The sequence below is a fragment of the Hyaena hyaena genome, unplaced genomic scaffold, assembly GCF_003009895.1.
Source record: "Hyaena hyaena isolate Hyena2069 unplaced genomic scaffold, ASM300989v1 scaffold_72, whole genome shotgun sequence".
Taxonomy (NCBI): Eukaryota; Metazoa; Chordata; class Mammalia; order Carnivora; family Hyaenidae; genus Hyaena; species Hyaena hyaena.
The window spans coordinates 1987545-2002544 of record NW_024080703.1 but is presented as its reverse complement, the minus strand read 5'-3'; the positions used below and the strand labels follow the sequence as shown (position 1 = coordinate 2002544).

Here is a 15000-nt window from a genome sequence, read left to right as displayed (position 1 = left end):
ACGCCTCATTTCTTTGACGGCTGCTCAATAGACACCAGGAGCCGCTGGCTGAGCCGCCCCCTCCCGGCTCTCCTCTTGCTGGCAGCGCTTTCATCCAGGGCTTGAATTGTGTTGTCAAAGTTTAGTAGACGAGAGAGGAGGGGGCATGAGAACGGGGGAGGGGGTTGTTTTGGAAAGTCTTGGAAATCGGTATATTTTGCAGGTGTAGAATGTGCCTAATAACCATGGCTAGTGCGCGCTCCCCAATGGCGAGGGTATGACAGGGACAGCTGGCTCAGTTTTCAGTGTGAAAACACCCCCTCGGTGGACCAAACACAACGACACTGACCTTTCCGCGGGGGGAACCAAGATGTGCCTTTCACTGAATTAGCCATAAAGACGTCTTGCTATGACTTTTGTTCCCCACGAAAGCAAAGAAATATTGCGTTTAATATGAGAGGTACTGTTCACAGCTTTTCCGTGCCCCTTAAGAAATATTACAGTGCTGATTTACTGGCCCTTTTCTACCAAGTTGGCCCCAAGGCCGGGGGTAGAGGGGTGGGGATGGGGTGGCAAGGACAGAGGCAGTGGCCGTGGGGCCTCGCACTAAATTGCCTGTTGCCTGTTTCCAAAGTTCCCTCTTTGCAGCAGCAAATTTATCAATCTTTTCATCTGACAATACTTAGAAATATATCATTGTCATCCAGAGTTGTTTGATAGATTATCTGCAGGCACACCAGCCTTTTCCAAGGTCAAGTTGAAGATTCTTGTTTGCTGTTTAACCGGGTTGTTTAAAAACTCGGAACAATGCCTGCCTGTTAAATTTTCACTCGTTCTCATGGGGCATTCGAAAGCAAGTTTTCCTATTGACCCGTGTGAGGACGTTTCATCCCTCTTGAGCTTCTGAATTCAGCGACCAGAGCTTGGCAATGGAATCAACAGAAGAAACGAGATTTAACCTTAGCACTCGCGGACGCCAAAGAGATTAAGCCATCTTTCACATCTCCTCCGAGTGTGTACTAATTTTTCTCTGCGTGTCGCGGGCTGGTTACAGCCACACACATCTCATTCAAATTCTGCCTTTCTTCTTGTGGGAAGCTGCAAAAACACTCCCCTAAAGTGGAAGTGCAAAAAAACTGTGGCCACTCTGGCCTTTGTGAGCACAGAACCTGTTGCTCCGAGGACACTTTAAAATAAAGTCAACCTCTAAATCGTCGTCCTGCTTTATGGACATATTTATTTATGTTTTTAATGGAAACACAGGCTTCACAGTTTCTTCTATATCTGCGATGATTGATTTTTTTTTATTCAGCCAACTTTTATTTACCTTGCAAAAATGTTCTGGACCAATGTGATAAATTACAGATATGCAAATTTCTTTGAATGGTGTTGTAAGTGTGTCTAGCTGGAGCTGAATAACTCCTTGCAAGTCAGTCTGTGCGCACTCAGGACCCCAGGGAGCTGATCAAAGCACCCATTCTCTTTCATCCCCGGTATTCTCCTCCAAACTATTTCGATACAATATGTTTCCATGATGCACTTAATGTGCTAGGGACATAGAACTCATTACAACCTAGCTAGTTCGGCCGACCTCTTTGTTCCGAGGCAGAAAGTCAAAGAAAAAAGGAAAAGCATTGCCAGTTGCCAGCTTTCTGAAATGCTAAAGCATGCGTCATTTTTCACTAGGTCTCGTCTTGATATCCTCAAAAGACAAACTATGAAACCGGCCTCAGCCCTTTCTGGCATTAATTACACTGCTGTCCAGCCGATCTGTTTTTCCTATTATATGCATTTCTCAGCAGGGATTTTTTTTTTTTTTTGCAAGACTAATGCAGCTGCGAGTTAAACTATGAATGCATTTTTATCACTATGGAAGAAATAAGGGGAAAGAGTGCAAAACATACAGCTAAACTTTTTGAAGGCTTCTGGTAGATAACAGATTAGGACCGAACTTGGGAGATTTTTGCAATTTATGTAAAACCTGAAATTGACTAAGAGCCTCCTGCGTTTCCAGTGCGCCCTCAGTGTTCTGTGGAGACGCGTTCAGTGAGTGCCATGTGAAATTCTGCTTTGATACTCAGATAAATCTTGAAGGTGAAACCCCTTCAAGGTTTCTCTGAAAATTCTGAAGTGAAACCGTCTGCCCTGCACCCAACTAGGAGACTGCTTCCGAGGAATTTCTGCCCCAGCATAGTAGTACAGAGAATATAAATTCTATTTCATTTCCTCCGTTTCTTGGAGGGTTGATTGGTTGGTGGAAATGGCTGGCAGCCAGTTCTGGGAAAGATTCCAGACCTGACTCCGATTAACCCTCTCTGGTGAAACTCTGCTGGAAACCAACTCACCAGCAATTGCCATTAATCTACTTACTAATTAAGCCAATTCATTTCTAAAGGAGAAAAATTCCTTTCTTTAGCCAAACTGATGGGAGGAAATTTGAAAGAAGCGCCAAACTGTGTAACTGTAATTCAGCCAAGGACTGCTAAAACAAGGTGTTGATATATAGCAGCAGATTTAAAACAAGTTTCTAGGGCAACACTCCTTTGCAGACGGTGGTATATAGTGCATAGTAGATGAAGCTCGAATAATGCTCCCCGGCGCTATGCCACCCCATGTACTTGCGTTGAAAATAACACGTCTCTCTCCAATTAAATCTTGTGCCTTTTACGCACAAATAAATCGCCTCTCTAGTTTTCTTTCACACCAGAGTAGATCAGCTTTACGTGACAGCTACCACAGATATATTTCTTGAGACTTAATAAATAGCTTTAGAAATGTGTAATTCAGAGTACGTGTCTGAAACTGGGCTACAGACCGGGCCCAACTTGCAGCGAGGGGAACAGAAAGGACCAGGCTGAACATTACGCACAGAAGGAAGCAAACTTGACTTTCTGTAAGTGATACCTGACATGCTGCAGAGACACGTGAATTTTGGCCTTGATACTTACCAGGAAGCAAAACCCCAATGAGGTTCTCACTTATGTAAGAATTGTTTATGACTTTTAAGATAAGGCTGGCAGCCCAGTGCCCATGTAAGAGAAGAATGGATCTCCCCAGAGGAAATTTAAAATCCCCTAGGACCAGGCGTTAAGGTTCGCCGTCATGGGGATTAATTGGCAAACAAGAAGGCAGCAAATCAGTTTGACTTTGTGTTACAGAGACAGACTATGGGTAAGACTATGGGTAAGAGAGGGAGTGAAAGCTTAGTGCCTCAAAAAATTTTTTTAATTGAAGTCTGTTCCTCCCCACCCCGGTAAGGCTTTGGGGCATATTGCTGAGCCCAGGAAGCGCCCCCTATGGCTTTGGCAGCCCCTCGAAGTCTGTGCGTCCCGCTCCCCCAGCACGAGCGAGCACCTGCAGTTAAGGGTTTGGAAAGGTGCGCACAGCCGGCACACCTCGCGTTCTCTTCGCTTCAAGGGCGGGCCTTGTCTCGAGTTAGTCTATGTCGTCATCACCATCATCATCATCATCGGAGAGACGAACAGCTTCGTTAGAAACGCCCGTGTAGGTAGTATCCCTTTGCCAGGGAGGCAGGCCTGGCGCCAGGCGGGACAGGGCCCTCTCTGTGGTCCCGCTCCGCGCAACCCAGCGCGTTGCCCCTACTCGGTGGCGTCCCTATCATTCACTGGGGTGTTCTGGAGTATCGTCGGCTTCTCCAAAGGCTCTTCTTCCGGGGTTCCAGACAACCTCCCTAAAGATATGGGGAAAGGAATACACGTGAACTTTGTTTTACTTGCTATGTATAAACCACTTCCCGCTTCTGGCGCAGAGCTCTTTGCCTCATTTTGAGTGGGTCCTCCCTGGCTGGCCCCTCAGTAACCTGGAGGAGGGGTAGGACCGGGTGGGGTGGGGGCAGTCAGGTCCTCCTTGACCTTCAGAATACCTTATGTCAGCCACGTTTTTTTCCTGAGACAGTTTTCCTGTGCTCCATACTATAGCAACGGTCTTAGGAGCCCGTGACCAAGGCCAGGAAACCACCTTCTACTGAAGGTCACCTTCCTAGAATTAGGAGCAGTATGTAAGAGGATTTTAAAAGGCAGTGGTTGTCTTGTGTTTGGGGCCAAGGATTAAACCAAGATTTAAATTTCCATTCGCATTTTCAATCTTTCCTCCACATGAAACAGAAAATTCTGAATGAGAAGGCAAGAAAACCCGTTGGCAAGGGTTGTGAAGTTGGGGACCGGGGAGCCACCCCCCCACGCAGGCTAGGCTCTCTGCTCTGTAGGGAGGGACATTTACCTGGTGTGTAAATTGTGAGGAAAGCGTTGGGGGTCTGAGACAGGAAAGCCACAACATGGGATGTGATGTTCCAGCTTTGAAGGGGAACAAAGGCCCTGAGCTAATCCCAGTGAAAGCCAGGAGCGTGGACAAGGCAACAAAGAATTGCAGCCTGCGGTCACCGGTAGGTGTCAATGTGGACACTTACAGCCGGGGCAGTGGGAGAGGGGAACACAGAGACAGGCTGTCATTCCAGGGCTTAACATGAACAAAGATAAAAACGTGACAACCTCGCCTTTCAATGGTTGGGAGGTTCAAAGTGGATTGCTAGGGAGTCTATGTGGGTCAAGTCTTTTCTGAAGCAGGGCCTTTCTTTTTCTACCCAAGTATCAGCCAGGGAAGTTCTGAGGCCCTTTTCCCAAGGTCATTTTTCTTCCTAAAGGAAGAATTCCTGAAAATAATGCCCAATTCCACCCACTTGCCTAAGGCAAAGACACGGAGCATTCAAGATTCTTAGACATCGGGATAGACGGTGTTTTTTCTGCACCCCAGAGACCCAGGTGGCTGCATTAAGCCTTTGTGAACTTGAACAGCCTACCTTAACGTATGCATATCTAATGAAAAAAAAAACAAACAGTTCCTTTTATGAAACTGTGCATTTATGTAGATGAATCTAGGGGTACCATCATTTAGAAAGTATTGCTCTTGTAAAGAAATTTCGTAGTATGCTGTTGAAGGAGTAGCGGAAACCCGGTAGAGTTAGTATGCCCATGATTTCAGACTCACTACTACAAATCAGCAGACTAGGCATTTGCCAACGAATGGATCTCGTCTATAATCTGGGAAAGATCATTGGGAATCTCCCGCTAATGCAACTGATTAGCAAAGACTATCTTGGAGAATTAATAAATGGAAATGACAACAAATTGTGTTCATCCTGAGGACTCAGAAATGTTGTCTCTAAACTCCGCTATCAAAACCAAAATACAAGTTTAAAAAATCATAATGTAATAAAGTTCTGACTTTCTGTGGGGGAAATAAGTCCCTAAATAATAATTTAAAAAAGGATGTAAATATCCTTAAAAGACTAATGACATTTCACAGGTAATGCAATTTAGAAAGAAACACTTCCATGTTTTCTTTTCCAACAATGTGCATTTTTGTAAACTGCTATAAATTGCAATTCAAAAGCACTGATCTCGCCATCCCCAATCATTTTTTATACTGATCAAATGAATGCAGATACTCCCATTTGGGAGGGGCAACATGACATTTCACTTGGCAGTTCTAAACAGGTCACAGACCTTTCACAGACCCTAAGGCAGTGGGAGGGAGCTCTTTGCTAAACCGTGTAACCAAATCAAACCAATGGTTACCCCTTTTCAAAACCATTGGAATGGTTTGCACAATGCTATTCACATAGCAGCACAGAAACTGAAAGGATGGTCATCCAATGGAAATTTCTTTCCTTTTGTTTAAACCTGCAGAGCTCAAAAAAGTAATACTTTGAAGGAAGACAATGACGTTTACCATGATAAAAATCGTAGGCAATAAACATGCATGTTTATTGGCAGAACATGGCATAGCTGTGGTCACCCATTGGTATGTATATATATGCACACGTATGTATGTATATGTATGTCTATTTATTGGAGATGTTGCTTTGTTGGAAACATTAGGCACAAAGACACAACATGGCTGCCCTGGAGATGACCTATTGCTTTCAAGTTGCTCGAACACATCAGAATTTCCATTGTTAGGGTTGATTAATTGAAACTGATAAGTTACCATGAATAAAGATTGTTTTTCTGTTTAATGTGGTGGGCCTGATTTGGTAAATGCCTCATTCATGTAGCTTTGCGGTGCAGCATATGGGCAAGAGTCATTCAGTGTCGCAAACATATACAATTTATTATGCTTGTATGGGCACAACCAAAAGGCCTTTTTATTTTAATGACAACGTTGCGATGAAAAATTTTACGTAGAAGAGTCACGAGTCACGTGAAGTGCGATTTTGCCGTTTATACTTTGAGTTTCTATCTTTGCGTTTCTGGGAGTCGTTTTTAAAATATAATATTTAAGTACGTTATAAGAAAGAGATGTGTACATTCAAATTACACGGTAACAGTCACGGGGAATACAGCAGACTTGGTCTCAAATTTAGCAGGCATATGAAGAGCAGAAACTTTATTATCGGATGCCACCTGTGCATTATACTGTCGATAAAGTTACCACAAATGTCTCATTGAGATGCCACCAACCTGCCCATACTGCCGCATTTACAACAAAATGCAAAGGAGGTTGGTAAATAACATGTCAGTTTCCCCCCAATGTCCTTTTTAAAAAAAATATTAATTAGTAAAATCAAAAGACAACATTTAAACATAATTTAGGGACTATGACATGAGAAAACAGTGGGTTTATTAAATTTCAATTTTCTACAATTGAAATTTACTGTTCTTGAGAGATGGAGTCACTTTTTAAAGCGGTAACGAACTAAAGATTGCCAGGAGTGTTTACTGATAAAGGTAAGGTTTCTAATGTTTCCATAACGATGTTGTACAGAAACTTTTTTTTACTCCATTTTCATTTAGGCTGCTCGTGTAATCACCAGCAGAGTACTGGCCAAAAAAATATTAAAGGCATGCAAATGAACAAGGGAATGACTGTATCCAGCCATCAAAGAGATAGTTACCATATTCAGCTTTTAATGTCTTATCAAATAAATTCTCTGGTCATTCATGTCCATGAAAGAGTTCAAGTTCACCCAACATTTCTCAATTAGATTAGATGGGTAATCTCAGTTCAGCTCTTCTGGAGAGTAATAAACCACATTGGTCACAGCTGACCACCGCTAGTATGCGTTCCATAAAGGACTGGATGTCCATTGGAAAGCTAATCAGTGCACCGTCACTTGTAAAATTCCCTCCTGCATTTGGAAGTGATAATCTGTATCTAATTTTTAAAGAAAAATTTACTCTCCTTTCACTCTGCTGAGGCCAATTTCTTTTCTGGACCTGAATAGAGATCATTGGGGAAACAGTACCAAATAGCTTTGGTATGTGTATAACAAAAACCCACCTCTTTGTAGAACATAACAAATTATGCAATGTTCACAGATGCGCTTCCCATCGTGCCTTTTGTGAGAAAATGAAGGCCCGACTCTGTTCCCCACCCCCCTCTTTATGAAAGACTAGACTGCCAAAGCGATCTGTCCTAATCCTGGAGAAAAATAAATATACTTAATATGGAAGCCTTAGATCGTTATTTTTAAAGAGTTTCATTGGGACTTTTGGTCTGTGTAATCTGCACAAGTATGAATTTGAGGTTACAAACAGCTATGTGTTCCTACGAACAGGCGAACAGCTTGGGGCCTAGGGATTACATTGTGCCTGTTTCTCTAACTCACCTCTGAAGGGTGGGTACTTAGTGGAAATGCTGTTTTCACACAATTTCATGCTTAAATTTATCGGTTACCAGGGAAATTTAGTAATTTTTCAGTTACTTTTTTGAAATATACACACTCTAAATATTTTATGTTTTGTTTCTCTATTTTGGCTTTTGATTATCCTTCCCCCCAGCATTAGCGGGCCGTAATTGACATACAGCCCTGTGTAAGTTTCAGGTGTACAGCCTGAGGACCTGACTTACTGTATATTGTGAAATGAGTCCCACAGTAAATTTAGCTAACGGCCGTCATCTCCTATAGATATTTTTATTTATTTTTTTAAATTTTTTTAATGTTTTATTTATTTCTAGGAGAGAGAGAGAGACAGCGTGAGCAGGGGAGGGTCAGAGAGAGAGGGAGTCACAGACTCTGAAACAGGCTCCAGGCTCTGAGCTGGCAGTCAGCACAGAGCCTGACGCGGGGCTCGAACCCACGAACCGCGAGATCATCACCTGAGCAAAAGTCGGACACTTAACCGACTAAGCCACCCAGGCGCCCCTCCTATAGATATTTTTAAAAAGAAGAGAAACAACCTTTTTTCTCCTTGTGATGAGAGCTTTTAAGATCTACATACGACCCCAGAGGTTGTTTATCGCAAAACTGGAGTTTGTATCTTTTGACCACCTTCCTCCAACTCCCCTTCCCTATTTGGGGGAAGAGGCCGTAAGTAGATCACTCTGAGTAACAAGGTAGCAATTCCTGCAGAAATGGTGAAGTGGAGAGGCCTTCTCCCGCCCACCCTACCTCACCGCACCACCTTAAATCCTGGCACTACTGTTATTCAGTGTACTAGTTAGATGGTTTAATGTCTGACTCTTGGTCTCAGCCCTGGTCATGATCTCACAGTTCATGAGTTTGAGCCCCACATCGAACTCTGAACTCTGTGCTGATGGTGTGGAGGCTGCTTAGGATTCTGTCTCGCCTTCCCTCTGCCCCTCCCCCTCTTGTGCATACACATGCTCTCTCTCTCTCTCTCAAAATAAATAAATAAACAAACAAACAAAAAAAGAATATAAATTCCAGGCACTAAGAAGACTCAAGGCATCCTCGGGGCCTAGGCCAGAGCTTTGCTTATAGTAGTAGGTGGTCATAACACATTTCCAATGGATGAATGAATGGAGTAACAAAGAGAAGGTGAAGCCCGGTAAAGGTAAGTAATTGGCTCCCTTGGTACCCATGGCCTTTGTAGCTCCTCCAACAGAGGCTCTGGTCTTGGTCATCAGACTGGCTTTGCCTAATGGGACAGGAGCAAATGCGGTGCCACCAGAGACTTGAATGGTCCCTGTGCATTGGAGCTTGTTTTCTTTTGCTGCTCTTGAGAACCCTGAACGCACCTAATCACAAGCCTGGGTTGCCTGCTCAGTGATTAGAAATACAAATTTCTAATTTGTCACCCCAGCAAATAACCAGCATGAGGCCATCGATGGCCGGCTAACCACAGAAGATGACACAAGACCTGCCACCTGGGCGAAGGTACACATAAAGGCACAGAAGCATGTAATAGCATGAACTAGCAGGGAACAGTAAGTCATGTGGTGTGACTAGATCAGGGAGCCCGTGTTAGGGAGAGGGAGCTCTTATGACAGGTCTTATATGCTAAACTGAAAACCTTGATTTTATCCCGAAAGCCATCAATATTTATTGATGAATCCATCAATCAGGGGAAAACAAAGTGTGTAAAAGTGAACAAAAAGTTAAAATCGTTAGTGACTCCAACACTTAATACTCAGAGCACCGGCAGAATTGAGTAACCAAGAGAGACTGAGAAGGATGCTTTGGGAAGTAGGAGGAGAACCAGAACAGGTTGGTGACTTGGAAGTCAAAAGGAGAGCACCTTAAGAATTAAGGGTGACTTGGGGCGCCTGGGTGGCTTAGTCGGTTAAGCGTCCGACTTTCGCTTAGGTCATGATCTCACGGTTCGTGGGTTCGAGCCCCGTGTCGGGCTCTGTGCTGACTGCCAGCTCAGAGCCTGGAGCCTATTTCAGAGTCTGTGTCTCCCTCTCTCTCTGACCCTCCCCTGCTCACGCTGTCTCTCTCTCTCTTCTAGAAATAAATAAAAATATTTTAAAAAAAAAAGGAATTAAGGGTGACTCTTTGGTAACAACACGCTGAGGTGCAGTCAAACGAGAGAACTGGAGACCAGTTTCGCATCGGGAGGATTCAGATGACCTAGGTAAGAGCTGTGTCCATGAGATGTGAAGCCAGAAGGCAAGTGGAGTAGCCTGGAGAAGGGGAAGGAAGGGGAGAGAGCGGAAGGCTGACATTTAAGGTAGGAGGGCCAGAAGGCGCTTGCTTGAAGAGGAAGGGAAGGCAAGAGTAAGAAAAGGGGGTGTGGACATGTTTATAGGATGAAGGCACAGGGACCACTGGGACACCATGGTACCCTTTAGTTGGGACTTTGTGCATTAGTAACCTCAGTTCATAACAGTAGAAATCTCAGTGGAATGAACTTCAGGCTCAGTTTTATTAAACATTAGTTGATCACTGGGGCGCCTGGGTGGCTTAGTCGGTTAAGCGTCCGACTTTTGCTCAGGTCATGATCTCGCAGTTCGTGGGTTCAAGCCCCGCGTCGGGCTCTGTGCTGACTGCCAGCTCAGAGCCTGGAGCCTGTTTCAGAGTCTGTGACTCCCTCTCTCTCTGACCCTCCCCTGCTCACGCTGTGTGTGTGTCTCTCTCTCTCCTAGAAATAAATTAAAAAAACATTAAAAAAAAATTAGTTGATCACTTACTGACTGCCAGGAAAGGGACAGGCAAATTTATACACAATTTATAGGCAAGGCTTATCACATTCAATTCCCTGATGCTAGAATGTGTTTTGAAGGATGAAAAAAGTAAGTTTCTAACCAATCAAGGGGAAATGTCTCCTTTACAGTGGAAGTTAATGGCAGAACGTGTCATGCAAAGTGGAAACATAAAGTCACTGAACTTATTTGGGACAGTGGCTGTCCATCTATTTAATGTGGATGCCATGGAATTTATTCAATTGTCTTCCTGTCTTTGCTTCCTAGGGCTGCCGTAACCAAGTAATTTAAAGTAGATGGATTAAAACACCAGATGTTAATTCCTTCATCTGAGTTCTGGAGGCTCAAAGTCCAAAATCATGGTGTTGGCAAGACCATGTTTTCTCTCTGACTCTGAAGAGAATCCTTCCCTTCCTTCTTCTCCCTCACTTCTGGTGGTGGTCATCCATCTTTGATGTCCTTTGGGCTCCTGCTACATCATCCCGTTCTCTGTTTCTGTCACCACAAGGCATTCTTCCTGTGTCAAAATCTCCCTCTTCTTGAGACACAGGTCATAATGGATAATGACCTAATGACCTCATCTTAACTTGATTACACCTGCAAAGACCTTATTTTCCAAATAGGGTCACATTCACAGGAGCTGTGGGTGAGGGTTTCAATATCTTTTGGGGACAGAGGACAGAGTTCAACCCATAATGCATTCTTGTCTGGAAAAGGTAACCCATTGCCTATTTCACAGGCAGATTGCCAGGAAAGGTGACTTTTACCAAGATGCAACAGAGAGGTTTTGAGTGTTTTATTAGGAAATCAAGAAATAGAAGGCATCCAAATTGATAAGTAAGAACTACAATTCTCACTAATTGTAGATGATTTGATACTATACATAGAAAACTCTAAAGATGCCACCAAAAAAACTACTAGAACTGATAAATGAATTCAGTAAGTTTCAGGATACAAAATCAATGTACAGAAATCTGCTGCATTCCTGTAACTAATAATGAGGCAGCAGAAAGTGAAATTAAGAAAACTGTCCCATTTAATTTAATTGCACCATAAGTAGTAATATATCTAAGAACAAACTTAACCAGCGAGGTGAAAGACCTGTACTCTGAAAACTGTAAAACACTGATAAAAGACATTCAACACAAAGAAGTGGAAAGACATTCCAATAATGTGGGACCACAATGGGCCTCAAAGAGCCAAAGCAATCTTTAAAAAGGAAAAATTGGAAGTATCACAATTCCAGATTTCAAATTATACTACAAAGCAGTAGTAATTAAAACAGTATGGTACTGGCATGGAAATAGACACATAGATCAATGGAATAGAACAGAAAACTCAGGAAGCCCACAACGATATAGTCAATTAAACTTTGAGAAAGCAAGAAAGAATATTCAGTGGGAAAAAGACAATCTCTTCAACAAATGGTGTTGGGAAAACTGGACAGCCACATGCAAAAGAATGAAACTGGGCCACACTTTCTTTCATCATCATACACAAAAAGAAACTCAGAATGGATTAAAGACCTAAATGTGAGACGTGAAGCTATAAAAATCCTACAACAGAGCACAGGCAGCAATTTCTCTGATATTGGCCATAGCCAGACTTTTCTAGATATGCTTCCTGAGGCAAGGGAAACAAAAGCAAAATTAAACTATTGGGATTACATCAAAATAAGTCTCTGCCCAGCAAAAGAAATAATCAACAAAACTTAAAGGCAAACTACTGAATGGGAAAAGATATTTGCAAATGACATATCCAATAAAGGGTTAGTTATATCCAAAATATATAAAGAACTGATACAACTCAACATCTGAAAAATAGCCCAATTAAAAAATGGGCAGGAGACATGAACAGACATTTCTCCAAAGAAGACCTAGAGATGGCCAACAGACACATGAAAAGATGCTCAACATCACTGATCACCAGGGAACTGCAAATGGAAACTACAACGAGATATCACCTCACGCCTGTCAGAATAGTTAAAATCAACAACACAAGAAACGACAGATATTGGAGAGGATGTGGAGAAAGGGGAAGCCCCTTGCACCACTGGTGGGAATGCAAACTGGTACAGCCACTGTGGAAAACAGTATGGAGTTTCCTCAAAAATTTAAAAATAGAACTACCCCATGATCCCGTAATTGCACTATTGGGTATTTACCTCCAAAATACAAAAATGCTAATTCAAAGGAATACATGCACCCTTATGTTTATTGTAGCATTATTTGCAATAGTCAAACAAATAGTCTACTGGCTGATGAATGGATAAAGATGTGATGAGTAATATTCATATATATATGTATATATATTTTATATAGGAATAAAAAATATATATAGAAATAAAAAGAATGAAATCTTGACTATATATATATAAATATATATATAAATCTTCCTATATATATACATATATATATAAGTCTTCCTATATATATACATATATATATATATATATATGAATAAAAAGAAGGAAATCTTGCCATTTGCAATAATGGAGCTAGATAGTATAATGCTAAATGAAATAAGTCAGTCAGATGCCATATGCTTTCACTCATATATGGAATTCTTTCTTGTCTTTTTTTTTTTTTATGTAAGCTCCATACCCAATGTGGGGCCTGAACTCCTGACCCCGAGATCAAGAGTCACATGCTGTACTTATTGAACCAGCCAGGCGCCCCTCATATATGGAATTTAAGAAATAAAATAGGGGCACGTGAGTGGCTCAGTTGGTTAAGTATCTGGCTCTTGATTTCCACTCAGGTCATGAGCTCATGGTTGGTGAGATGGAGCCTCATTGGGGCTCTGGGCCGACAGTGCAGAGTCTGCTTGGGATTCTCTTTCTTCCTCTCTCTTTGCCTCACCTCCGCTTTCACACACATGCACCTTCTCTCTGTCTCTCAAAATGAATAAACATTAAAAAAAAGAAACAAAACAAATGAGCAAAGAAAAAGAGAGAGAGAGAGAAACCAAGAAATAGATCCATAACCATAGAGAACAAATATGGTGGTTACCAGAGGGGAGGTGGATGGGGGGATGGGTGAAATGGGGGATGGGGTTTAAAGTGTATACTTATCATGATGAAAATAAAATAATAAAAAATAAAATAAAATGTTTTTTAAAATGTAGATATTTAGAGGCGCCTGGGTGGCTAGTTAATTAAGCATCCGACTTCGGCTCAGGTCATGATCTCATAGTTCGTGGATTTGAGCCCCACATCAGGCTCTGTGCTGACAGCTCAGAGCCTGGAGCTGGCTTCAGATTCTGTGTCTCCCTCTCTTTCAAGAATAAATAAACATGAGGGGCGTCTGGGTGGGGCTCAGTCGGTTAAGCGTCCGACTTCGGCTCAGGTCATGATCTTGTCGTTTGTGAGTTTGAGCTCCGCATCAGGCTCTGTGCTGACAGCTCAGAACCTGGAGCCTCCTTCAGATTGTGTCTCCCCCTCTCTCTGCCCCTCCCATGCTCATGTCCTGTCTCTCAATAATGAATAAAAATGTTTAAAAATAAACTTTAAAAAATATTTTAAAAAAGAATAAATAAACATGAAAAAATTTTAAGGTAGATATTTAATGCAGACTCTTGATGTTTGAGACAATGATACCTGTGGCCATAAATTTACAAGCCAAAATGTTCTTAGAACAGATTGTATACATAAGGTAAAGGTGAAAGGTCATTGGTTCAGAAACATGAAGAAAACTGGTTTGAACATTTAGGACTTTTTTTGGTGAAGGGAGAAGGAAGTACAATGGTATAGTGAGTCTGTGATTTAATATACCATATAGACATGATAAATACAATTTTAAAAGAAAAACCAGAAAAACATACTGGGCAAGATAAGATAAACATTTCTCTGCCAAAGACAGGTGAAGCAACGAACTGGGCTATTATGGATTGAACTGTGTCTCCCTGAAAGATGTGGAAGTCCTAGTACCTTTGAGTGTGAATGTAATTGGACATAGGGTCGTGCAGACGATCAAGTTAAGATGAGGTCTTCAGGATGCAGTATGTCTGTGTCCTTATCAAAAGGAGAAATTTATTTTATTTTGTTTTTTTTTTTTGTTTTCATTCATAGTTTATTGTCGAGTTGGTTTCCATATAACACCCAGTGCTCATCCCAACAAGTGCCCTCCTCCATGCCCATCACCCCCCTTCCCCTCTCCCCCACCCCCATCAGCACTCAGTTTGTTCTCAGTATTCAAGAGTCTCTCATGGTTTGCCTCCCTCCCTCTTCCCCACTATTTTTCCCCTTCTCCTCCCCCATGGTCCTCTGTTAAGTTCCTCCTAATCCTCCTATACGTGCAAACATATGATATTTGTCCTTCTCTGCCTGACTTATTTCGCTCAGCATAACACCCTCAAGGTCCATCCATGTTGCTACACATGGCCAGATTTCATTGTTTCTCATTGCCATGTAGTATTCCATGGTATAGATAAACCACAGCTTCTTGATCCATTCCATTCATCCGTTGATGGACAGTTAAGGCTCTTTCCATGTTTTGGTTATTGTGGAGAGTGCTGCTGTGAACATTGGGGTACATGTGCCCCTATGCATCAGCACTCCTGTATCCCTTGGGTAAATTCCTAGCAGTGCTATTGCTGGGTCATAGGGGAGTTCTA

The 15000-nt window shown here is 42.3% G+C and overlaps 1 protein-coding gene across 1 annotated transcript in view; it reads right to left on the bottom strand.

Annotated features, from left to right (window-relative positions):
• Nucleotides 1-3217: 3217 nt before the first annotated feature.
• Nucleotides 3218-15000, bottom strand: part of CUNH10orf67 (chromosome unknown C10orf67 homolog) — a 162011-nt gene continuing 150228 nt past the window's right edge. Inside the window, 1 exon segment of the mRNA XM_039233064.1 lies at nt 3218-3670. Within this exon segment, the coding sequence (XP_039088995.1) occupies nt 3579-3670 (92 nt within the window). The 3' untranslated portion in view covers nt 3218-3578.